Raw genomic sequence first — 26,458 nt, 5'->3', positions numbered from 1 at the left:
GGTTTAATTATTCACTCTGCTTCAGCTCAGGCCCTGGAGAGGTTGTCCAACTGGAGTCTTACTTATTTTTTTTGAGACGGAGTTTCACTCTTGTTGCCCAGGCTGGAGTGCAATGGCGTGATCTCGACTCACCACAACCTCTGCCTCCCAGGTTCAAGTGATTCTCCTGCCTCAGCCTCCCTAGTAGCTAGGATTACAGGCATGCACCACCATGCCTGGCTAATTCTGTATTTTTAGTAGAGATGGGGTTTCTCTATGTTGGTCAGTCTCGTCTCGAACTCCTGACCTCAGGTGATCTGCCTGCCTCGGCCTCCCAAAGTGCTGGGATTACAGGCATGAGCCACCACACCCAGCCTGGAGTCTTAAATGGAGTGAAGGCACAAGGGAATGAGTTGCACAGGGATGGGGTGAACCGGGAAGGAAAATAGCAACCTAGACTGCAGTGCCACTGGGGTGGGGGTGGTGAAACTTTACTGCCATGTAAATAACCAGGGCAAAAGATTGGTGTGAGGCAGAAGGCTAGTTCCAAGTTGGGATTTTTTTTTTTTTTTTTTTTGAGACGGAGTCTCGCTCTGTCACCCAGGCTGGAGTGCAGTGGCGTGATCTCAGCTCACTGCAACCTCCGCCTCCCGGGTTCAAGTGATCCTCCTGAGTACCCGGGACTACAGATGCATGCCATCACGGGTGGCTGATTTTTGTATTTTAAGTAGAGACAGGATTTTGCCATGTTGGCCAGGCTGGTCTCCAACTCCTGACCTCAAGTAATTCGCTGCCCTTGGCCTCCCAGTGTTGGGATTACAGGCGTCAGCTACTGCGCCTGGCCTGAGCTGGGATTTTTAAAAGTAGATATATCAGCCAGCCTGCCTCTACATGGGGCGAGTGCGGCACTGGTCCTTGGCAGGTTTTTAGACAAATAAGATATAAATGTATAATATAAAGAAAAAGATTAACATTTTTTTTAAAAAGTAGATTTATTAAAAACAGGTGAAGATCTGAGTGTTGAGAGGCAAATGGGGTCTCTGGGGGATCCTGTCCTGCAGCAGGCCTGACTTTCGGATGACTGTGCTTATAAGGCGGATCAGTGCCTTCCTGCTTGCCTTAGTTCTTTCCATTTCAGACACCACATTTGGATCCTGGAGCAGCTGCTTAACTACCCAACTCTACCATGGCTATCTGGGCTTGGAGAACATGTGAGTATTAGCTACTTTTATAGTCAAATAGGGATCTTGTAGAAGAAACAGGTAGGCAGACCCACCAGTCTCTCATTCTGACCTAGCAAGCTGGTGGTCTCTGTCGGTCCTAGTTCCCTTGTATGTTGGGCTGCAGGCCCATTCCAATACAGCCCAACTCTTTTTTTTTTTTTTTTTTTGAGATGGGTCCTCACTATATTGCCTAGGCTGGTCTCAAACTCCTAGGTTCAAAGGATCTTCTAGCCTCAGCGTCGTGAGTAGCTAGGACTACAGTGTGTGCCACCATGCCTATTTTTTTTTTTTTTTTTTAAATGAGACAGGATCTCACTATGTTACCTAGGCTGGTCTTAAGCAACCCTCCTGCCTCAGCCTCCCAAGTAGCTGGGACTACAGGCACAAGCCACTGCACCCAGCTCCAACTCCTTTCTTTATGCAAATACAAAAGGCAAACCGTGGTGCCACACTTAGTCCTTAGTAGCAGCCCTGGCTCATCCTCCTAGTCTTTCCCTAGTATTTGCATCAATGGCTAAGCTGATGGCAGACCTCATCCTGGGGTAATACTCATTCAGGGAAGCAGCAACAAAGGAGGGTAGGGTAAGAGGTCAGGTCAGATTTGTAGCAAAACAGGTGCCCATTAAATCTCAGCTACTACTAAAGTTGGTGAGAAAGAGGTATGGAGGCCTTAAGACCTGAAGCACTGAGTTGGTCCATAACCCTGGGCTTTAGAACAAGGTGTGGTTTTATTTTCTGGCAGAATCTTTTAAAATATAAAACAGATAAAACACATCTCAACCCTGCAATCTGCCAGCATGTCTTGTTTCTACAAGATGCATGCTAGACCATGAGACTACATAGCAAAGGGTCTTTAAGAGGATTTGGTTGGGAGAAATAGAAAAAGCAGATCTCAGGGAAGCCTGGGCTAGCCCAAAAGCTGAGCTACATCCCTGAACACTAGAGCAGTCCTTGTCTTTTCAGATCCTCATAGGTCTTCTTATTCACAACATTCCCACTTGAATCTTCATATTCTTCCTGAAAAGGAAGGGGTACACTTTGTTAGGTACATCTCCTAAAAGAAATGTTTGGAACCAATCTCTAGGTACCTGAGCTCATCCTGGCCTGATTCCATGGCATACTCTGGTACACTAAGACTGGCATTTATCTAAGACAGCCTTTCTCAACTGGGGTTCCACGAGAGAATTAAGTCCCACTGCCCCAAAGCAGCCACGGTGTTCAATGAATTAACTTCTCTCGTAGACATCTAAAATGGTATTAGTCATGACCCATCATTAGAGTATCTGAGAAAATAGTTTATTTAGCTCTCTATGTTTAAGATGAGAAACCATGGTTGAGAAAGGCTGACCTGCAACAGCAAGTTTTCAAACAGTTCCCAAGAATCCCAGGTTTCTGCTCAGAGGCCACTGAAGGGTTGAAAGGGAGGCGAGGAAGTCTGAGCTTCCCCATGTCCAGAGCAATTCTGCTTGATTCTATTTTATATATCGGAGTACTATATTACAAGTGGAAGACAGTTTTGCTGCCAAAAAGAAAAAAAATACTGAAAACCACTGACTCAAAAAAAGGGAGGCTATTGCCAGTTACTATGGGACTTGGAGTGAGTCAATACCATTCCTTACATACATGTCATTCCTCATCTCTGAAACCTGCTGCTTGGGATGACCATCATAAGACCAACAAGACCCTCATAAGACCAACAAGACCATCATAAGACCAACAAGACCATCATAAGACCCTGTTGCTATGGGAGTACCATCTCTCATTAGATGCTTTCCTCAAAGGAGATCTAATACATGATGCAGAGTCTCGGCATTTTAGTCTATAAATCTCCACGGCAGAACATGAGATATGGGTACTCCCACTTGCCATTTCAATTTTTTTTTGTGTGTGAGGCAAGTTCTTGCTGTCACCCAGGCTGGAGTGCAATGGTGCGATCACAGCTCACTGCAGCCTGGGCTCAAGTGATCCTCCTGCCTCAGCCTCCTGAACAGCTGGGACCACAGGCATGTGCCACCACTCCCAGCTAATTATTGTATTTTTTGTAGAGATACGGTTTCACCATGTTGCCCAGGCTGGTCTCCAATTCCTGGGCTCAAGCAATCTGCCTGCTTTGGCCTCCCAAAGTGCTGGGACTACAGGCATGAACCGCTGCACCCAACCCATTTCAAAATTTGAATGGGAGAATACAATCTGCCTTTTTGTTGTTAAAGAGACAGGGACTTACTCCGTCACCCAGGCTGAAGTGCAGTGCTATGATCATAGCGCAGCAGCTGCCTCAAATTCCTGGGCTCAAGTGTTCCTCCTGCCTCAGTCCCAATTAGCTGGGACTACAAGCATGCACCTCCACACCTGGCTAATTATCAATTTTTTTTTTTTTTTTTGAGACAGAGTCTTGCTCTGTCACCCAGGCTGGAGTGCGGTGGCACAATCTCAGCTCATGCAACCTCCACCTCCCGGGTTCAAGTGATTTTCGTGCCTAGGCCTCCCAAGTAGCTGGGACTACAGGCGTGAGCAGGTGGATCACCTGAGGTGAGGAGTTTGAGACCAGTCTGGCCAACATGGCGAAACTCTGTCACTACTAAAAATACAAAAATCAGTCAGTGTGGTGGCGGGCGCCTGTAATCTCAGCTACTCGAGAGGCAGGAGAATTGCTGGAACCCAAGAGGTGGAAGTTGCAGTGAGCTGACATTACACCACTGCACTCCAGCCTGGGCAACAGTGCGAGACTCTGAGTCAAAAAAAAAAAAAAAAAGGAAAAGTCAATTGGTAGATATTGTCACATTCTACTAGCTGCTGCAGTACACCAGGGACCATCTTTCACCTCCCTTCTACGTGGTGAGGGAGCTCTCTATCACTTGACACTATCCCCAACACCATCCACATTAGTACTCACCTCAGTGTCAGGCTGCCATCGCTCTGAAGCCTTCTGCAATTTCAGTTTGGCCCACACTGCGGGATGAGAAATGAACAGCAATCAGGATGGACTGAACATCTGTCGGGTAGCCAGTGTTATAATCCTCTCTCCCTGCCATTAGGATGCTCCCTAGAAGACTCTGCCTGTGAGATTTTTGCCTACCCCAAACCAGAATTTTGGTTCTGGACCACCTACAGACAAAACCCCTTCCACTGCAAAACTCATCATGACCTTGCTTTGCTATAAAAGTTGGATCAAATATAACCAAAGACCTCCGAGAACAAAAAACTGCTACTCTTGAAGGAGGTTAATTGTGGAACAACCTATGAGAATAATGGGAGAAAGTGACTTTACTTTCTTAAAGCTCATAATACAAAATTCTAACAGTTCAATAACAATCTCTATGAAGGAGAAAAGGTAAAGACATCTGAAAAAACCATCATAGCTTCAGAGGGAGTGATCAGACATGTATACACAAGAAAAAAACTGATACAAACTGGGGAAAGAACAACTTGAATCTTTTTTTTTTTTTTTTGAGATGGAGTTTCGCTCTTTTTGCCCAGGCTGGAGTGCAATGGCGCGATCTCAGCTCACTGCAACCTCCGCCTCCTGGGTTCAAGCGATTCTCCTGCCTCAGCCTCCCAAGTAGCTGGGATTACAGGCATGTGCCACCATGCCTGGCTAATTTTGTATTTTTAGTAGAGACGGGGTTTCTCCATGTTGGTCAGGCTGGTCTTGAACTCCCGACCTCAGGTGATCCACCTGCCTCGGCCTCCCAAAGTGCTGGGATTACAGGCATGAGCCACCACGCCCAGCCAACTTGAATCTTAAAGCATGGTATCAGAAAGGTGAACTCTTAGATCAGATGAGAACAGATGGCTACATGGAATACATAAGACAGGTCCACTGCCAGAAAGGGAAGATAATAAAATATTAATAGATGATGAGAAAACAGAACTTGATTCCTGTGTTTTCACCTTTCCCATAAAGTAGAATAATCTCAACTTGACAAGATTAGAAGAAATATCACAGAGAGACAGTTGAAGCCTAAGATGGGTGAATGAATAGTAAATGAAACAATATATGATAAAATGCTTAGCTCTGCACCCGGCACATAGGTGGCTCAATTAATCAACTTTTCCTTCTTTGCTAATTGCTTTAAATTAGCTGAAGTTGGCCAGGCACAGGGGCTCATGCCTATAATCCCAGTACTTTGGGAGGCCGAGGCAGGTGGAATACCTGAGGTCGGGAGTTCGAGACTAGCCTGACCAACATGGAGAAACCCCATCTCTACTAAAAATACAAAATTAGCCGGGCATGGTGGTGCATGCCTGTCATCCCAGCTACTCAGGAGGCTGAGGCAGGAGAATCGCTTGAACCTGGGAGGTGGAGGTTGCGGTGAGCCAAGATCGCACCAGCCTGGGCAACAAGAGCAAAACTCTGTCTAAAAAATAAATAAATAAAAAAAAATAAGCTGAAGTCTTCAAGCCCAGATAATATGCATATCAGGAAGGAATGGAGAAGTTATGTGCTTACTATGTGACAGGGCAGCCCTGTCATATTCTTTGCTGAAGCCCTTCAAGAATCTAACCAAGAATTCAGCCTGGGTGACAGAGCGAGACACTGTCAAAAAAAAAAAAAGAGGCCAGGTGTGGTGGCTCACGCCTTTAATCCCAGCACTTTGGGAGGCTGAGGTGGGCAGATCACCTGAGGTTGGGAGTTCGAGACCAGCCTGACCAACATGGAGAAACCCCATCTCTACTAAAAATACAAAATTAACCAGGTGTGGTGGTGCATGCCTGTAATCCCTGCTACTCAGGAGGCTGAGGCAGGAGAATTGCTTGAACCCAGGAGATGGAGGTTGCAGTGAGCCGAGATCGTGCCACTGCACTCCAGCCTGGGCAACAAGAGCGAAACTCCGTCTCAAAAATAAATAAATAAATAAGAATATTAATAAAGTGCGACCAATCACCTAAATGGCGATTTCTGGTGGCAATTTCAGAGGACTCTTTCTTAGCTTTTGTACAATTAAAAAAAACATAAATCTAAATAAATGGAATAATTAACATAATAAATTTATAAGTAAAACCCTCCATTTAAGTAAAAAAATAAATAAACAAAATAAATCACTGCGGCTGGGTGCAGTGTCTCACGCCTGTAATCCTAGCACTTTGGGAGGCTGAGGTGGATGGATTGCCTGAGCTCAGGAGTTCGAGACCAGCCCGGGCAACAAAGTGAAACCCCGTCTCTACTAAAATACAAAAAAATTAGCCAGGCATGGCGGCGTGCACCTGTAGTCTCAGCCACTCGGGAGGCTGAGACAGGAGAATCGCTTGAACCCAGGAGGTGGAGGTTGCAGTGAGTGGAGATCATGCCACTGCACTCCACTCACAACAGAGCGAGACTCCATCTCAAAAACAAACAAACAAACAAAATCACAGCAACTTAAATGACAGTACAGAATCTCTTCCTCCAGGCTAAAATCTCCAAGAGAGAAATAAAAATTTCTTTTTTTTTTTTTTTTTTTTGAGACGGAGTCTCGCTCTGTCACCCAGGCTGGAGTGCAGTGGCCGGATCTCAGCTCACTGCAAGCTCCGCCTCCCGGGTTCACGCCATTCTCCGGCCTCAGCCTCCCGAGTAGCTGGGACTACAGGTGCCCGCCACCTCGCCCGGCTAGAGAAATAAAAATTTCAAAAGAATGATCTAAACAAGTTAATCCAGGCCAGGAATGGTGACATGAGAATCAGTTGAGCCCAGGAGGCAGAGGCTGCAGTGATCCAAGATTGTACCACTACACTCCAGCCTGGGCAAAGAGCAAGACCCTGTCTCAGAAAAAGAAAGAGAGAGAAGACAGGGGCTGGGTTTGGGTGCAGTAGAAATTGAGGTAGAAATAAAACTACAAATGCTATGTGGTGAACCTAAAAAGATCAAGGGAAGCCATGATGGGTAGAAATAATACAATTAGTCAAAGCAGTGGCAATAACAACATTCATAGGGAGAAACTGACTAACCTAGACAGCTGAATAAGTAGATAAATTCTGAAAGTAGTAATGCAGTTGAAGAATCATGAACCTGCCAATGATATCTTTTTTTTTTTTTTTTTTTTTGAGACGGAGTGTCGCTCTGCCTCCCAGGCTGGAGTGCAGTGGTGTGATCTGGGCTCACTGCAAGCTCAATCTCCCGGGTTCACGCCATTCTCCTGCTTAGCCTCCCGAGTAGCTGGGACTACAGGCGCCCGCCACCACGTCCGGCTAATTTTTTATATTTTTAGTAGAGATGGGATTTCACTGTGTGAGCCAGGATGGTCTTGATCTCCTGACCTCGTGATCCGCCTGCCTTGGCCTCCCAAAGTGCTGGGATTACAGGTGTGAGCCACCACGTCCGGCCCTGCCAGATATTCTAAAAAAAAAAAAAAAAAAAAATTAGGGCCAGGCGTGGTGGCTCACGCCCGTAATCCCAACACTTTGGGAGGCCGGGGCGCGTGCATGACGAGGTCAGAGATCAAGACCATCCTGGCTAACATGGTGAAACCCCGTCTCTCCTAAAAATACAAAAATTGGCTGGGTGTGCTGGTGTGCGCCTGTAGTCCCAGCTACTTGGGAGGCTGAGACAGGAGAATCGCTTTAACCTGGGAGGTGGAGGTTGCAGTGAGCAGAGATTGTGCCACTGCTTTCCAGCCTGGCGACAGTGCGAGACTCTGTCTAAAAAAAAATACTATATGGCTAAGAGAATACAATTCCTTTCTAGAAAAACTCTTAATGACCAACCCTTAAAAAAAAAATCCCCTGATGAGTGTGATTTCAAAGAAGGCAGTATGGCATTGTGGAAAGAGGAAAGACTGTTTTAAGACACACGTGCTGTAATCCCAGCACTTTGGGAAACCAAGGCAGGCAGGTCACCTGAGATCAGGAATTTGAGACCAGCCTGGCCAACATGCTAAAACCCCATCTCCATTAAAAATACAATTAGCCAGATGTGGTGGCGAGTACCTGTAATTTCAGCTACTCGGGAGGCTGAGGCAGGAGAATTGCTTGAAACCAGGAGGTGGAGTTTGCAGTGAGCTGAGATCACGCCACTGCACTCCAGCCTGGGCGACAGAGCAAGACTCCGTCTCAAAAATTAAAAAAAAAAAATTAAATTAAAAAAAAAAAGAAAAGAAAAAGGCTGCCATGAAAAGGTTAATGGCAGAGAAAGCTACCACTGCTGGGAAAACAGGAAGCCTGGCAGCAGTCCTCTATGTGCTTCAGCAGCACATTCCCTGACACGTACTCTACTTCACTTTCCTCAAGAGGTATTTGGCTGCTGTGTTTCTATAGCCTCAAACACAAGCTTACTGAGGGCACTTCTATTTTTTCCTTTATATCAGTAATTCTTTAACATGAGCATGGTGGCTCATGCCTATAATCCTAGCACTTTGGGAGGCCAACGCGGGTGCATCACTTGAGGTCAGAAGTTCCAGGCCAGCCTGGCCAACATGGTGAAACCCCGTCTTTATTAAAAATACAAAAATTGGCCAGGCGCGGTGGCTCAAGCCTGTAATCCCAGCACTTTGGGAGGCCGAGACGGGCGGATCACAAGGTCAGGAGATCGAGACCAGCCTGGCTAATACGGTGAAACCCCGTCTCTACTAAAAAATACAAAAAAAACTAGCCGGGTGAGGTGGCGGGCGCCTGTAGTCCCAGCTACTCGGGAGGCTGAGGCAGGAGAATGGTGTGAACCCGGGAGGCGGAGCTTGCAGTGAGCTGAGATGCGGCCACTGCACTCCAGCCTGGGCGACAGAGCGAGACTCCGTCTCAAAAAAAAAAAAAAAAATTGCTGGGCGTGGTGGTACATGCCTATGGTCCCAGCTACTGGGGAGGTTAAGGCACAAGAATTGCCTGACCCCAGGAGGCAAAGGTTGCAGTGAGCCGAGATCAGTCACTGCACTCCAGCCTGGGCAACACAGCAAGACTCTGTCTCAAAAAAAATAATAACAAAAAAAATAAGGTTGGGTGCAGTGGTTCATGCCTATGATCCCAGCATTTTGTAGGGCCAAGGTGGGAGGATCACTTCAGCCCAGGAGTTTGAGACCAGCCTGGGCAACATAAGGAAACCCCATCTGTACCAAAAAGAAAAAAAAAAAAAAAAAGAAGGAAAAAAAAGAAAATAAACTCAGAATAGATATAAAACACTTGGTTTCCTACTTTGTCATAAGAAGTCAAGAAATTATGTAAGTTAAAGAATCTTAGCACAGTCCCACTGAAGAGGTAATCTCTGTCAATATAAACAGTCTCAAATGACAGACAGGTTGTAGCATGTTGCATGCTGGGCAGGGATCACGCCTGCAATCCCAGCACTTTCAGAGGCTGAGGCAGGCAGATTGCTTGGGTACAGGACTTTAAGACCAGCCTGGGCCAACATGGTGAAACATCATCTCTACAAAAAATACAAAAATTAGCCGGGCATGGTGGCACAAGCCTGTAGTCCCATCGACTTGGGAATCTGAGGCGGGAGGATCACTTGAGTCTGGGAGGCAGAGATTGCAGTGAGCTGTGATTGTACCACTGTACTCCAGCCTGGGCAATAGAGTTGGAAGCCCAAGGTTCAAGCTGACCAAACAGCTGAATAGCCTGCTAAGCATAACTGAGAGTAAAGTGCCTGTAATTTAACAAAGTGGAGGGGTAAATACCTTACTTCTGTCTAACCAGCCAACAGTGAAATGTGACATAGATCCACTGAAAAGAAAATAAAAAGCCAGGACAGGCATGGTGGCTAATGCCTATAATCCCAGTACTTTAGGAAGCCAAGGCAGGCAGGTCACCTGAGGTCAGGAGTTTGAGACCAGCCTGGCCAACATGCTAAAACCCCGTCTCTACTAAAAATACCAAAAAAATTAGCCAGGCGTGGTGGCAAGCACCTGTAATTCCAGCTACTTGGGAGGCTGAGGCAGGATAATCGCTTGAAACCAGGGGGTGGAGGTTGCAGTGAGCTGAGATCACGCCACTGCACTCTAGCCTGGGCGACAGAGTGAGACTCTGTCTCAGAAATTAAAAAAAAAAATTAAATTAAATTTAAAAAAGAAGAAAAGAAAAAGGCTGCCATGAAAATGTTAATGGCAGAGAAAGCTCCCACTGCTGGGAAAACAGGAAGCCTGGCGGCGGTCCTCTATGTGCTTCAGCAGTACCTTCCCTCACATGCACTCCACTTTACTTTCCTCAAGAGGTATTTGGCTGCTGTGTTTCTATAGCCTCAAACACAAGCTTACTGAGGGCACTTCTATTTCTTCCTTTATATCAGTCATTCTTTAACACATTAAAATCAATTCAGAAAACTATATATACAACCATTCAATCAAAATCTTGCATAAAAGGGAGTTCACAGACCCAGGCTAAAAGCCCTGGTCTATACTCAGCACAGGGCTCTTCTCAAAGGAGAAACAATCAGTATTGCCGACTAATTCATTCCCCTTAAAAATGCAATAATTAGCTGGACGCGGTGGATCATGCCTGTAATCCCAGCACTTTGGGAGGCCGAGGCGGGCGGATCACCTGAGGTCGGGAGTTTGAGACCAGCCTGACCAACATGGAGAAACCCCGTCTCTAAGTAGCTGGGCATGGTGGCACATACTTGTAATCCCAGCTACTCGGGAGGCTGAGGTAGGAGAACCGCTTGAACCCAGGAGGCAGAGGTTGCAGTGAGCCGAGATCGCACCATCACACTCCAGCCTGGGCAATATGAGCGAAACTCCATCTCAAAAAAAAAAAAAAAAAAAGCAATAATTAGGTGCGGTGGCTCACGCCTGTTATCCCAGCACTTTGGGAGGCCAACGTGGGTAGATCACTTGAGGTCAGGAGTTCGACACCAGCCTGGCCAACATGGTGAAAGCCCATCTCTACTAAAAATAGAAAAATTAGCTGGGCGTGGTGGCGCTTGCCTGTAATCCCAGGCACTAGGGAGGCTGAGGCAGGAGAATTGCTTGAGCCCAGGAGACGGAGGTTGCAGGAGCCAAGATTGCACCACTGCACTCCAGCCTGGCGACAGAACAAGACTCTGTCTCAGAAACAAAACAAAGGCTGGGCGTGGTGGCTCACGCCTGTAATCTCAGCACTTTGGGAGGCCAAGGCGGGCAGATCACGAGGTCAGGAGATCGAGACCATCCTGGCTAACACTATGAAACCCCATCTCTCCTAAAAATACAAAAAATTAGCCAGGCGTGGTGGCGGGCGCCTGTAGTATCAGCTACTGGGATGCTGAGGCGGGAGAATGGCATGAACCCAGGAGACGGAGCTTGCAGTGAGCTGAGATCGTGCCACTGCACTCCAGCCTGGGTGACAGAGTGAGACTCCATCTCAGAAAAAAAAAATTAGCCAGGCACAGTGGCGTGTGCCTGTAGTCCCAGCTACTCGGGAGGCTGAGGCAGGAGAATCGCTCGCACCCAGGAGGCGGAGGTTGCAGTGAGCTGAGATCACGCCATTGCACCCCAGCCTGGCGACAGAGCGAGACTCCGTCCATCTCAAAAAAAACCCAAAAAAACAAAAAACAAAAAAAAACAACCACAAAACAAAAAACAGAAATGCAATAATAATACAACTGTCTCAGATTTTACATATCCACAACCTACTGCCTTTAATCCTGGATACACAAGGTATCAGGATGCTGACTCGAAGGAGGACAGGCCATTTGTACTGGCCTAGGAGACAGTAAATAAATGTTACTTACAGGAGACAGCATCTTCAATCTGTGTCACATTAGCAAAGTGAGCAGTGTTTGGGATGCCCAAACACCTCATGCCATGAGCGTGACGCCATTCCTGGGAGAAGAGAGAAGCAAAAGGATCATGTGAAATGGGAATAGCTGAACACACAGAGCACTAACTCCATTCTACTCATAAATCCTAACATGGCCCTTTACAAGACTCCACCGAAAGGCAGCATTCCTTTTGTGTTTCATGTTTGTAAACCGCTGGCTGTGACTGACAAAAGGCTGGTATTTCAAAGACGCATCGCATTGTTTGCCTCACTGGGTTGGCTTGTAAACCTAGATTCCAGACCCAGTAGTCTTACACATAAAACCTCTGGGTCAAGATTACAGGAAAATATCACAACTCTAACTACATCTCCCATATTGCGGGAGAACTCACCAAAGCCCCAGCAACTCCAAACACCTGCATGAATAGGGTTACTAATGGCAGGTCAGCATCATCTTTGTAGGTAAAGGAGAAGACTTTTATCAGGCACAACGATGTGGGGAGGAGAGAGCAGGGAGATTATACACTGACATGATGGCAGTTTTAGCTAAGGGATGGTAAATGGCACAGGCTTTATCTGGATGCCAACTCCAATCATTGTAGGAGGTGCTAGGAAGGATTCAGAACTCACTCATGGGCTCAGCAAAAAAGACCCAGGATCAATTAGTAATATGTATGACTCAGAGAGGGGGAGAGGAGTTCATATAAATTTGTCATCCTTGGTCTAGCATAAATCTTTTCCATTCTGTAAAATGTCCTTCCAAAATCTAAGAACTAAAAGTAGAGCCCACTTAGAGATGAGCCCACTTACAGCAGTACCACCTGGACAATACCTTGTCTCAAGAATGGTTTGATAAAGATCAGCCCCTTAATTTTTTTTTTTTTCTCAAGAGGCAAAGATCCATTTATGATCTGAAAGAGGTAAGTCCTATTCTTGATCTTGAGTATTAGTAATGGGGTAGAGAAATAACCAAGAAGTCAGAAGTTGGTCTAAAATGCTAGCAGAACGACAAAAACAGAGAAGCGTTAAGAGCAGGCAAGAGAAAACCAAGTAAGGTTTAAAGAGCGGAGTGGTAGAATTCCTCCAGAAACTATCTCAGGTATTTAAGACTAACATTGGTGCCAAAAGTCAAACACCATGGGCTTGATTTTAAAACCATCCTTCTCTGATTCCCTTCGGTTCTGGACACCAGAGGTCCACATAGGCTACTTCTACTCTCTTTCTCTAAAAGTCTCATGTTTTTACTTCAATTCCCAGAAAAAATGGCTCTGAATTCCTTACAGCAAAGTGTCGCTGGAAGGCTTTGGGTCCTCGGTAGGTGTAGTTTCCACAAATCTCACAGTTGTAGTTGATATTTAGGCCATGAAGTTTATACAGCCAGTAGGGAATAGGCTAAAAAAGAAAAAAGAAAAAAAAAAAAAACAAGAAGTAGTGTTAGCCTACTAAACTCTGTATCTGTTTCCAAAACGGGGAATGGGGAGAAAGTGGTAGTTCTGAGACTTACTTTGCCATCCCAGCCAAGTGGCAGGTTTTTGGGGTTGTAAATGATCTCGTTTTCTTCATCTTCACTCTCACTCTCACTGATCTGCTCTTCTTCCTCCTCTTCTCGCTCTTCTCCTGTCCTGGCTTGCTTGCGCTGTACATTTTCATGAGTGAGATGTCGCTGTTCCTAAGGCAGGTCCATAAATGAAAAGTCAGAAAAAACTAGTGCAGAATAAGAAGGGAAATTTCCTGTTTTCCTACAACTTTTGCTGACCCCTTACTTCCAAAGATAAGGTTCTTTCTTATAGAATAAAGGAAAATCTTGCCTTCATATCAGAACTCCTTATCAGCAGGCTCTACCTGAACCCAAAGCAAAGAGTAAAAGGTTTTACATTACTTGCCTGATTACTCATCTGAGGCTATTGTAGAACAACAGAAAACAGTCTCATCTATTCTGACTCTAAAATATTTCCTGGCTGGGTGTGGTGGCTCAAGCCTGTAATCCCATCACTTTTGGAGGCTGGGGTGGGAGAATCACTTGAGGCCAGGAGTTTGACATCAGCCTGGGCAACACAGTGGGATCCCATCTCTACAAAACATTTACAAATTGGCTAGGCATGGAGGTGTGCACCTGTGGTCCCAGCTATTCAGGAGGCTGAGTTAGGAGGACTGCTTGAGCCCAGGAGTTTGAGGATGCAGTGAGCTATGATACCACCACTACACTCCAGCCTGGGCAACACAGTGAGACTCCATCTCAAAAAAAAAAAAAAAAAAATGCACCCAATACAGGAGCACCCAGATTCATAAAGCAAGTCCTTAGAGACCTACGAAGAGACTTAGACTCTCATACAATAATAATGGGAGACTTTAACACCCCACTGTCAACATTAGACAGATCAACAAGACAGAAAGTTAACAAGGATATCCAGGAATTGAACTCAGCTCTGCACCAAGCGGACCTAATAGACATCTACAGAACTCTCCACCCCGAATCAACAGAATATACATTCTTCTCAGCACCACATCACACTTATTCCAAAATTGACCACATAGTTGCAAGTAAAGCACTTCTCAGCAAATGTAAAAGAACAGAAATTATAACAAACTGTCTCTCAGACTACAGTGCAGTCAAACTAGAACTCAGGATTAAGAAACTCACTAAAAACCGCTCAACTACATGGAAACTGAACAACCTGCTCCTGAATGACGACTACTGGGTACATAACGAAATGAAGGCAGAAATAAAGATGTTCTTTGAAACCAATGAGGACAAAGATACAACATACCAGAATCTCTGGGACACATTTAAAGCAGTGTGTAGAGGGAAATTTATAGCACTACATGCCCACAAGAGAAAGCTGGAAAAGATCTAAAATTGACACCCTAACATCACAATTAAAAGAACCTGAGAAGCAAGAGCAAATACATTCGAAAGCTAGCAGAAGGCAAGAAATAATTAAGATCAGAGCAGAACTGAAGGAGATAGAGACACAAAAAACACTTCAAAAAATCAATGAATCCAGAAGCTGGTTTTTTGAAAAGATCAACAAAATTGATAGACTGCTAGCAAGACTAATAAAGAAGACAGAAGAATCAAACAGATGCAATAAAAAATGAAAAAGGGGTTATCACCACGGATTCCACAGAAATACAAACTACCATCAGAAAATACTATGAACACCTCTACGCAAATAAACTAGAAAATCTAGAAGAAATGAATACATTCCTGGACACATACACCCTCCCAAGACTAAACCAGGAAGAAGTTGAATCCCTGAATAGACCAATAACAGGTTCTGAAATTGAGGCAATAATAGCCTACCAACCAAAAAAAGTCTAAGACCAGACGGATTCACAGCTGAATTCTACCAGAGGTACAAAGAGGAGCTGGTACCATTGCTTCTGAAACTATTCCAATGAATAGAAAAAGAGGGAATTCTCCCTAATTCATTTTATGAGGCCAATATCATCCTGATACCAAAGCCTGACAGAGACACAACAAAAAAAAGAGAATTTTAGACCAATATCCCTGATGAACATCAATGCAAAAATCCTTGATAAAATACTGGCAAACCAAATCCAGCAGCACATCAAAAAGCTTATCCACCACGATCAAGCTGGCTTTATACCTGTGATGCAAGGCTGGTTCAACATACGCAAATAAATACACGTAATCCATCACATAAACAGAACCAAATGCAAAAGCCACACGATTATCTCAATAGATGCAGAAAAGGCCTTTGACAAAATTCAACAGCCCTTCATGCTAAAAACTCTCAATAAACTAGGTATTGATGGGATGCATCTCAAAATAATAAGAGCCATTTATGACAAACCCACAGCCAATATCATACTGAATGGGTAAAAACTGGAAGCATTCCCTTTGAAAACTGGCACAAGACAAGGATGCCCTCTCTCACCACTCCTATTCAACATAGTGTTGGAAGTTCTGGCCAGGACAATCAGGCAAGACAAAGAAAGGGTATTCAGTTAGGAAAAGAAGAAGTCAAATTGTCCCTGTTTGCAGATGACATGATTGTATATTTAGAAAACCCCATCGTCTCAGCCCAAAATCTCCTTAAGCTGATAAGCAACTTCCGCAAAGTCTCAGCATACAAAATCAGGGTGCAAAAATCACAAGCATTCCTATACACTACAAACAGAGAGCCAAATCATGAGTGAACTCCCATTCACTATCACTTCAAAGAGAATAAATAACCTAGGAATTCAACTTACAAGGGATGTGAAGGACCTCTTCAAGGAGAACTACAAACCACTGCTCAATGAAATAAAAGAGGACACAAACAAATGGAAGAACATTCCATGCTCATGGATAGGAAGAATCAATATTGTGAAAATGGCCATACTGCCCAAGGTAATTTATAGATTCAATGCCATCCCCATCAAGCTACCAATGACTTTCTTCATAGAATTGGAAAAAAACTACTTTAAAGTCCATATGGAACCAAAAAAGAGCCCACATTGCCAAGACAATCCTAAGCCAAAAGAACAAAGCTGGAGGCATCATGTTACCTGACTTCAAACTATACTACAAGGCTATGGTAACCAAAACAGCATGGTACTGGTACCAAAACAGAGATATAGACCAATGGAACAGAACAGAGTCCTTGGAAATAATACACCACATCTACAACCATCTGATCTTTGACAAACCTGACAAAAACAAGAAATGGGGAAAGGACTCCCTAATTAAATGGTGCTGGGAAAACTGGCTAGCCATATGTAGAAAGCTGAAACTGGATCCCTTCCTTACACCTTATACAAAAATTAATTAAAGATGGATTAAAGACTTAAATGTTAGACCTAAAACCATAAAAACCCTAGAAGAAAACCTAGGCAATATCATTCAGGCCATAGGCACGGGCAAGGACTTCATAACTAAAACACCAAAAGCAATGGCAACAAAAGCCAAAATTGACAAATGGGATCTAATTAAACTAAAGAGCTTCTGCACAGCAAAAGAAACTATCATCGGGTGAACAGGCAACCTATAGAACGGGAGAAAATTTTTACAATCTACTCATCTGACAAAGGGCTAATATCCAGAATCTACAAAGAACTTAAACAAATTTACAAGAAAAAATCAAACCACCCCATTAAAAAATGGGCAAAATACATGAACACTTCTCAAAGGAAGATATTTATGCAGCCAACAGACACATGAAGAAATGCTCATCATCACTGGCCATCAGAGAAATGCAAATCAAAACCACAATGAGATACCATCTCACACCAGTTAGAATGGCGATCATTAAAAAGCCAGTAAACAACAGGTGCTGGACAGGATGTGGAGAAATAGGAACACTTTTACACTGTTGTTGGGACTGTAAACTAGTTCAACCATTGTGGAAGACAGTGTGGCGATTCCTCAAGGATCCAGAACTAGAAATACCATTTGACCCAGCCATCCCATTATTGGGCATATACCCAAAGGATTATAAATCATGCTGCTATAAAGACACATGCACACATACGTTTATCGCGGCACTATTCACAATAGTAACGACTTGGAACCAACCCAAATGTCCATCAATGATAGACTGGATTAAGAAAATGTGGCACATATACACCATGGAATACTATGCAGCCATAAAAAAAGATGAGTTCATGCCCTTTGTAGGGACATGGATGAAGCTAGAAACCATCATTCTGAGCAAACTATCGCAAGGACAGAAAACCAAACACCGCATGCTCTCACTCATAGGTGGGAATTGAACAATGAGAATGCTTGGACACAGGGTGGGGAACATCACATATTGGGGCCTGTTGGGGGGTGGTGGGAGGGGGGAGGGTTAGCATTAGGAGATATAATTTTATCTAATACTGTTGTATCTTTGTGTTTCCTGTTTCCTCTACCAGAAACTTTTTCTTCTCCCTCTTTCTATTGAGAAGACTCAACCTCACTGTATTCAGGTAAGTATCAAATTATATTGTAATTATTTGTCTCCACTAACCACAAAATGAGTTTCTCAAGGGCAAGAGGCTGTGTCATATTCACTACTGTATTAAAAAAATTTGCATAATGTCCAAAAACCAACAGACATCAACAAATAGTATAATAACGGCAAAAATCTTATCAGTTCATAGTGAGAGCAACTTCTGGAAAGCATTTGGCTAGAACTGGTTGGAATTCCAAAGAGAATAGTGCCATCTCCTGGCAGGGAAAGCAAAATGCTCTTAAAGGATGGAGGCCGGCCTGGTGGCTCCAGCACTTTGGGAGGCCAAGGCAGGCAGATCACTTGAGCCCAGGAATTCAAGACCAGCCCGGCCAACAAGACAAAACCCTGCCTCTACCAAAAGTACAAAAATTAGCCAGGTGTGGTGGCACACACCTGTAGTTCCAGCTACCAGGGAGGCTGAGGCACGAGAATCACTTGAACCCAGGAGGCGGAGGTTGCAGTGAGCTGAGATCCCGCCACTGCACTCCAGCCTGGGTGACAGAGTGAGGTGCTGTTTCAAAAAAAAGGGAGGGAGAAAGCGGACAAACCTCATGTCAAGGGCATGAGTGGCCTCCCAGCCACTCACAAGACTGGCAACTCAGCCTGCTGCTCACACTAGCACAGCCCAAGGTCACAGTGGAGAATATGTCTCTCCAATGTCCAATGTCTAGCTAGCCTTTTACTGAAAGTGGTCATAACAGAATCACAGGTGACTAGTTCTACAGCTATTATATGAATGGTCCTCAGAAGCAGAATGAAAATGTCCATGGCAAAAAACAAAAATATGTAAACAAGCTATCTGACCCAGAGCCATCCACTAAAAGGACCATGCGAGTGTGTGTAAAAGGAAAGGCTCTGAGATAGTTAAAAATCGGGCTGGGTGTGGTGGCTCACACCTGTAATCCCAGCACTTTGGGAGGCTGAGGCAAGCTGATCACGAGGTCAGGAGTTCGAGACCAGCCTGGCCAATATGGCGAAACCCCGCCTCTACTAAAACTACAAAAAACTAGTCGGGCATGGTGGCGCACGCCTGTAGTCCCAGCTACTCAGGAGGCTGAGGGAGGAGACTCGCTTGAACCCTGGAGGCGGAGGTTGCAGTGAGCCCAGATTGCACCACTGCACGTCAGCCTGGGCAACAGAGCAAGACTCTGTCTCAAAAAAAACCAAAAAACAAAAAACAAAAAAACTGTACACAGCAGACACGATCAGAAAGGCTGGTCTTCTGAAGGACTCCAAAGACATTGATCATCTTCTCTGGATGAGTGCTGCCATTTCTTCCACTTTTTCTTTCTAGAAAGAGATTTCTTTTCCTCCTACTCCTCTCCCTACTTTCTCTCTGAGACAAGCATACTGGTCAGGCTAGGCCTTTCTCTACCCCAACCCACACTTCAGTTCTTCCTAAAATATTCAAGGAGAACATTCACTGCCAGCTTTGTACTACTAATATTCTAGCCCTACTAATTTTCTCACAATTTTATGAACATGTAAGTTGACTTACATAAGATGACTTACGAAAATGCCTTTTTATAAGTCATAACTGAAAGGCTGCTTTGAGTAGCCTTTGTTACTTGCCCTTTTGAGTGTCTGCTTTGTGGGCTACCCCTGAGTATTTTCTGAAGCTCAGGCACAGAATCTGCACTATTCTGGACATTATATTGCGAGGGGACTCTATTCTCCATGTCTGGCTTTATGGGAATTGGACAATTTTGGAAGTATCATCTAACAACAGAATAGGAACTTACTGAAGAGCCTCATACCCTGACCTCTATTTTGTGTCATACTAGTTTATCAGCTATCCACTCCTCTTTTGAACCTAATGAAAAAAATATCTTCCGTGAGTTCCTCTCCCTTTAACTCCTGTGCTTTATACCATTTTCCACTTTCAGCAGTCAGTCACTTACCCCAAGAATCTCTACATATTCATAGATCTGGGCTTCTAGAAAAGCAATGTCTTTGTTCCTCTCAGTGTCTCTGAGAAAAAGAAACAAGCTGTATCACTCAAGAATTCTCTCATCCATTGCTTTGTTCCCTTATCTGGGAACATTTATTGCACAACTGCATTAAAAATTATAAGCACATGAGAAATACTATGCTATGAAAGCAAATGCTCTGTTCATCTCAGGACTCTATTGACAAATACTGAGGGTATTTCTCAGAATGCATGGAGGCTTCCTCTATGACCTCACCTAGAAGATGAAGGACATATCAAGACTGCTTACATTGCCATCATTATAATCTACAAAGGAAATGTGGTATGTAAGAGCAAGCTCTGCAGCAGGTAGACCTAGGCCCAAATCCTGACTCTGCTACTTAGAACTATGAGAGTGGACACATTCCATAACTTTTCTGAGTCCTTATCTGCAAAAACTCAGGATAACAACTAATTTTCTGGGTTGTTGTGAGAATTAGAAAAAAAAGTACATTAAGAAAATACTGGGCCAGACACGGTGGCTCATGCCTGTAATCCCAGCATTTTGGGAGGATGAGGCTGGCGATCACTTGACGTTGGGAGTTTGTGACTAGCCTCACCAACACGGTGAAACCCTCTCTACTAAAAATACAAAAATTAGCTAGGCGCGGTAGCTCACGCCTGTAATCCCACCACTTTGGGAGGCTGAGGCGGTTGGATCACGTGAGGTCAGGAGTTCATGACCAGCCTGGCCAACATGGTGAAACCCCGTCTCTACTAAAAATACAAAAACTAGCCAGGCATGGTGGCGCATGTTGGTAATCCCACCTACTTGGAAGAGTGAGGCAAGAGAATCGCTTGAACCAGGGAGGTGGAGGTTGCAGCGAGCTGAGATTGCGCCACTGCACTCCAACCTGGGCGACAAAGCAAGACTCTGTCTCAAACAAAAAAACAAAAAACACACAAAAATTAGCCAGTGTGGTGTTGCGTATCTGTAATCCCAGCTACTCGGGAGGCTGAGGCAAGAGAATCGCTTGAACCCAGAAGGCAGAGGTTGCAGTGAGCCGAGATTGTGCCACTGCACTCCAGCCTGGGCAACAGAGCGAGACTCCATCTCAAAAAGAAAAAAAAAAAACCACCCTGGGTCAGGCGCAGTGGCTCACACCTATAATCCCAGCACTTTGGGAGGCCAAGGCGGGTGGATCACTTAAGCTCAGGAGCTGCAGACCAGCCTGGCCAACATGATGAACCCCCATCTCTACTAACAATACAAAAAATCAGCCATATGTGGTGGTGTGTACCTGTAGTCCCAGCTACTCAGGAGGCTGAGGCAGGAAAATCCTTTGAACCCAGGAGGTGGAGGTTCCAGCCAGTAAGCTGAGATTGCACCACTGCACTCCAGTTTGGGTGACAGAGTGAGACTCTGTCTCAAAAAAAAAAAAAAAAAAAAAGAAAATACCTTGTCTAGGCCGGGCGCGGTGGCTCAAGCCTGTAATCCCAGCACTTTGGGAGGCCGAGACGGGTGGATCACGAGGTCAGGAGATCGAGACCATCCTGGCGAACACGGTGAAACCCCATCTCTACTAAAAAATACAAAAAACTAGCCGGGCGAGGTGGCGGGCGCCTGTAGTCCCAGCTACTCGGGAGGCTGAGGCACGAGAATGGCGTAAACCCGGGAGGCGGAGCTTGCAGTGAGCTGAGATCCGGCCACTGCACTCCAGCCTGGGCGACAGAGTGAGACTCTGTCTCAAAAAAAAAAAAAAAAAAAAAAGAAAATACCTTGTCTAAGTATGTAGCTCAAGAATTAGATTCAACTTTACCAAAAATAAGCTTAGAAAAATAGTTCTTGAACCTATTTAGCCTTTTAGCCTCTATAACCTATTAAAGGTGCCAAGAACACGGTTTCAAACTTAGAAACTTGATGTGCTCTCAATCAGATGAATACAGACAGTCCTTTGTTTATATTAACAGTGATAGTATTCTCTATTAGCAAAGAGAAAGAGCAGACTGGATCTCTGTCGACCAATAACGGGGATAAAGCAGGCTTTAAAGTCTCCACTGTGGTTAAAAATTCGGCATGGGAATAACATTTAAAAGCCACAAGCAGCAGTGCTACCCCAGCCACTCACCGCTTGGTGCCCTTTGACTTGGGATTTTTGGCAAACAAAGAGGTATCAAGTGACTCCAGGGACTTTCCTTTGGTGCTGAAGAGTCTCTGGGCTCGCTCTTCTAGGGTCCTAAGGAGACAGGATGGCAAAGGATTTCAGGGTTACTTTACCACAGAGGCTCGCTTGTTTTTGCAGTGTGGAGCAACAGAAAAAAAATGGAATTAGAGCTACTTAGAAGACTGTGCAAACACACAGCAAATTGAATAGTTTTGATAGAAAAACCATTCCTTACCCGCCACATTTCAAGCCTAAAGCTAAGAGAGCAGATTTCAATCTGTCCAAACCCAGAGAGGCCAACTCCTGTACAAAGAAGAGAAAAATTACAATATTACATTAACAGATTTTTGGGAAACCCCAAATGCAGGCCAGAGGGTGGGTGTTCCTGAGGCTGTGGCAGGACCACACATTTCATAGCCAATCTGACAGTAAGTCTAAACTCTCCAGAGGACTGAATCTGTAATTATCTTCAGACTTAACCATACTGGTAGTGTTCCATTTACTTTACTACAGCTTAATGTAGTTAGAATGATTATTTCAGTTTCCCATGTAGTAATTTTTTTCTTTTTACTTTGCTACTTTCTTTGTAGATGCTTGATCCCAAGAAATAGTGCCTTATCACAACACAACCATGGTATTAAAGACAGCAGAGCAGTCTTTAAAGATAGAAAAATAGACAGGAAGAACAGTACTACTGCTGAAGGAAACATACCTCCCAGGAGGAGAATGCAGAGAGGTCAAGATGGGCTCCAGCATGGGTCAGAGCACTGCTTGTCTCTTTCTGGAAAGAACAATATGGTATTTATTAAGATCCAGGTTTAGGCCAGGCGTGCACTGCTTGTCTCTTTCTGGAAAGAACAATATGGTATTTATTAAGATCCAGGTTTAGGCCAGGCGTGGTGGCTCACACCTGTAATCTCAGCACTTTGGGAGGTCTAGATGGGTGAATTGCTTGAGTTCAAGAGTTAGAGACCAGTCAGAGCAACATGGTGAAATCCCATCTCTACAAAAAAAACACATGAATTAGCTGGGCATGGTGGCATGTGCCTGTGGTCCCAGCTACTCAGGAGTCCAAGGCAGGAAGATCTCTTAAGCCCAGGAAGTTGAGGCTGCAGCAGTGAGGTATGATCATGCCACTACACTCCAGACTAGAAGCCAGATGGAGACTTTGTCTCCCAAAAAACAAAACAAAGCAAAACAAAACAAACAAACAAACCACCAGGTTTAGGATGAAGGTAAGGTTGGTCCACATTCTCTCCCTGGAGAGTTCAGGAAAAACCCATGTTTATCCCCAGAAGTGAGAATGTAGATTCCTAACATATGATCTGATAGGCTCTTGGTTGGCAGGAACCACGTAACAGTAATGATGTGATTGGTGAAAATCTGGGCACAGTCAAAGGCAAGTGGACCCTGACAGTCTTGCTCCAAAGTACACACAAAAAAACCTCACATACGGCCGGGTGCGGTGGCTCATGCCTGTAATCCCAGCACTTTGGGAGGCTGAAGTGGGCAGATCACCTGAGCTCAGGAGTTTGAGACCAGTCTGACAAACATGGAGAAACCCCGTCTCCACTAAAAACACAAAATTAGCTGGGTGTGGTAGCGGGTGCCTGTAATACCAGCTACTCGAGAGGCTGAGGCAGGAGAATTGCTTGACGCAGGAGGTGGAGGTTGAGGTGAGCCGAGATCCTGCCATTGTACTCCAGCCTGGGCAACAAGAGCGAAACTCCATCTCCAAAAAAAAGAAAAAGAAAAACAAACAAACAAAAAAACATAGCATACTTGGCAGGGAATACCTCATTGTCACAAGTGATACCAAGGAATTGATACCTAATGCCCTAAAGTGGAAGCTCAAGATAAAGGAAAATAATTACTTCAATTCCTTGGCATGTCCATCATTCACACCCCACTGAAGCTCACCGGCCATCCAGGAAAGGTTCCATTCTCCCATTTCTTCTCAAACTCAGCCTGAATCTTCCCAAAAAGTTCATTCTGATCTTGGAGAGGCTTCACTCTATCTGTGTAGTCCTGAAGGTACTCGAGCAGCATCTCTAGGTATCTACAGAGGAACATACAATGCAGAGAAAGCAAAAAGGGTTTCTATTTTTGCTATCTTGTTATTCCCTGTAGAATATATAGTACTTATAATTCTAGTAATGCTATCTTTTTAATGCTTTTTTTTTGTGAAACGGACTTTCGTTCTTCTTGCCCAGGCTGGAGTGCAACGGCACAATCTCAGCTCACCACAACCTCCCGGGTTCAAGTGATTTTCCTGCCTCAGCCTCCCGAGTAGCTGGGATTACAGGCATGCGCCACCACGCCCGGCTAATTTTTTTTTTTTTTTTTTTTGAGACGGAGTCTCGCTCTGTTGCCCAGGCTGGAATGCAGTGGCACAATCTCGGCTCACTGCAAGCTCCGCCTCCCAGGTGCACGCCATTCTCCTGCCTCAGTCTTCCAAGTAGCTAGGACTACAGGCGCCCGCCACCACGCCCGGCTAATTTTTTTGTATTTTTAGTAGAGATGGGGTTTCACCGTGTTAGCCAGATGGTCTCGATCTCCTGATCTCGTGATCCGCCCGCCTCAGCCTCCCAAAGTGCTGGGATTACAGGTGTGAGCCACCGTGCCCCGCTAATTTTGCATTTTTTTTTTTTTTTGAGACGGAGTCCCTCAGTCGCCCAAGCTGGAGTGCAGTGGCGCGATCTCAGCTCACTGCAAGCTCCACCTCCCGGGTTCACGCCATTCTCCTGCCTCAGCCTCCCAAGTAGCTGGGACCACAGGTGCCTGCCACCACGCCTGGCTAATTTTTTGCATTTTTAGTAGGGATGGGGTTTCACCGTGTTAGCCAGGGACGGTCTCGATCTCCTGACTTTGTGATCTGCCCACCTCAGCCTCCCAAAGTGTTGGGATTACAGGCGTGAACCACCACGCCCGGCCTAATTTTGTATTTTTAATAGAGACAGTGTTTCTCCACATTGGTCAGGCTGGTCGCGAACTCCTGACCTCAGGTGATCTGCCTGTCTTGGCCTCCCAAAGTGCTGGGATTACAGGTGTGAGCCACCGTGCCCAGCCAATATTCATTTTTAAATGAACTTAGAATGGACATTTTTCCCAACATGTCATTTTGATTCTGACCTTTCCCACCTCCTTTTATTCTCATAAAATGATGCTAAATACTAAGGTCTTAATTACCTCTCAAAATACAAGATTTCATTAAAAAGAAAATGAGAAAAAGAGGGGAAATTAAAAAATCACTAATCAGGGGAGTAATTAACAAAAACATAAATTTTTCACTTATACATCACACCTAAGCATCTCACTTCAGTCACAATCTGAGAAAGTCTAATTTTTTTCCCATAAAACTCCGAAAACACAGAAGTCCCAGAGTGGGAGAGTTCCTTATACAATGAGACAAAATTAAGAACAGTATGGGCATATAATGGAAGATGTGCCCACAGACACACTTTTGTTCACATCCAGAGCATCGCAAAGGTTTTAAAACCACATCATTCATAACCCCATCCTCCAATGAACCTGGAAGTACGCCTTCATGTATGCATTCCAGGCAACAAATTCAGAACTTCACCCTCAAAAACTTCACATTATCTTCTAATCAAATCCAGGAGAGACCTAGAAGCTATTAATGCCTACCTCTTATACTCTGCGTTCTTCCTTTCTTTAGGAATGTCAAATAATTGGTCAAAGATGGACAGGTATGTGATATAATCCAGTTTCTTCAAAGAGGGAAGAAATGACAAGAAATTCAGTTAGGTATTTATACTGTAACAACTTACAATATAATCTCCAATAAGTGAGATCAAAATTGAATGTTTTCTAACAAAGTAATAAGGGCTGGCTAATTTTTGTTTTTTTTCTGCTTTCCCATCATTCAATCCTACTACAATTGGAGTGTTAATTTCACTGGACTGAAGGAAAATATCAGACATAATTAACTTTATAAAATAAACATCAAGTTAATGAACATTAAACTAAAAGAAACATTTGTCGATTATTACCTAATGCTAGGGTCTTGGTTAAAGACTCTGACATCCTAAAACAAGGTCCTCAAAGGTGCCATTTGTTCACGCAAGTAACTACTTATTGAGCATCTTTGTACCAAGTATGGGGTACAGAAGACAACAAAACAGGCAAGGGACCTGACTTGCCCACATGGAACTTGAAGTTTGGTCACTGCACTTCTGGAACATTTCCTCACAACTCCATGAGGAATCTAATCACGTATATCTTTGTGATCCTTTTGAGATTGCCATATTAAACCTCATCTCGTCCTAAGCTATTTTTTTTTTTTTTTTGAGACAGAGTTTGGCTCTTACTGCCCAAACTGGAGTGCAATGGGATGATCTCAGCTCACTGCAACCTCCACCTCCCAGGTTCAAGCGATTCTCCTGCCTCAGCCTCCTGAGTAGCTGGGATTGTAGGCATGCGCCACCACGCCTGGCTAATTTTTTCTATTTTTAGTAGAGACAGGGTTTCTGCATGTTGGTCAGGCTGGTCTTGAACACCCGACCTCAGGTGATCCACCTGCCTTGGCCTACCAAATTGCTGGGGTTACAGGTGTGAGCCACTGCGCCCGGCCCGTGA

At 44.6% G+C, this 26,458-nt stretch overlaps 1 protein-coding gene across 2 annotated transcripts in view; it reads right to left on the bottom strand.

Annotated features, from left to right (window-relative positions):
- Positions 1-952: 952 nt before the first annotated feature.
- Positions 953-26,458, bottom strand: part of SF3A3 (splicing factor 3a subunit 3) — a 33,458-nt gene continuing 7,952 nt past the window's right edge. For both annotated transcript variants that reach the window (XM_045374076.2, XM_045374078.2), the window contains 11 exons: positions 25,508-25,590; positions 23,780-23,918; positions 22,572-22,640; positions 22,095-22,162; positions 21,824-21,931; positions 19,687-19,756; positions 13,348-13,512; positions 13,125-13,235; positions 11,815-11,905; positions 4,096-4,151; positions 953-2,219 (listed from right to left, as the gene is read on the bottom strand). In XM_045374076.2, the coding sequence (XP_045230011.1) occupies positions 2,142-2,219; positions 4,096-4,151; positions 11,815-11,905; positions 13,125-13,235; positions 13,348-13,512; positions 19,687-19,756; positions 21,824-21,931; positions 22,095-22,162; positions 22,572-22,640; positions 23,780-23,918; positions 25,508-25,590 (1,038 nt within the window). In that variant the 3' untranslated portion in view covers positions 953-2,141. The remainder of the gene's footprint in view (positions 2,220-4,095; positions 4,152-11,814; positions 11,906-13,124; positions 13,236-13,347; positions 13,513-19,686; positions 19,757-21,823; positions 21,932-22,094; positions 22,163-22,571; positions 22,641-23,779; positions 23,919-25,507; positions 25,591-26,458) is intronic.

The sequence above is a fragment of the Macaca fascicularis genome, chromosome 1 (assembly GCF_037993035.2).
Source record: "Macaca fascicularis isolate 582-1 chromosome 1, T2T-MFA8v1.1".
Classification (NCBI taxonomy): Eukaryota; Metazoa; Chordata; class Mammalia; order Primates; family Cercopithecidae; genus Macaca; species Macaca fascicularis.
The sequence above is the reverse complement of the archived record's forward strand: the minus strand, read 5'-3'. Positions and strand labels throughout refer to the sequence as shown.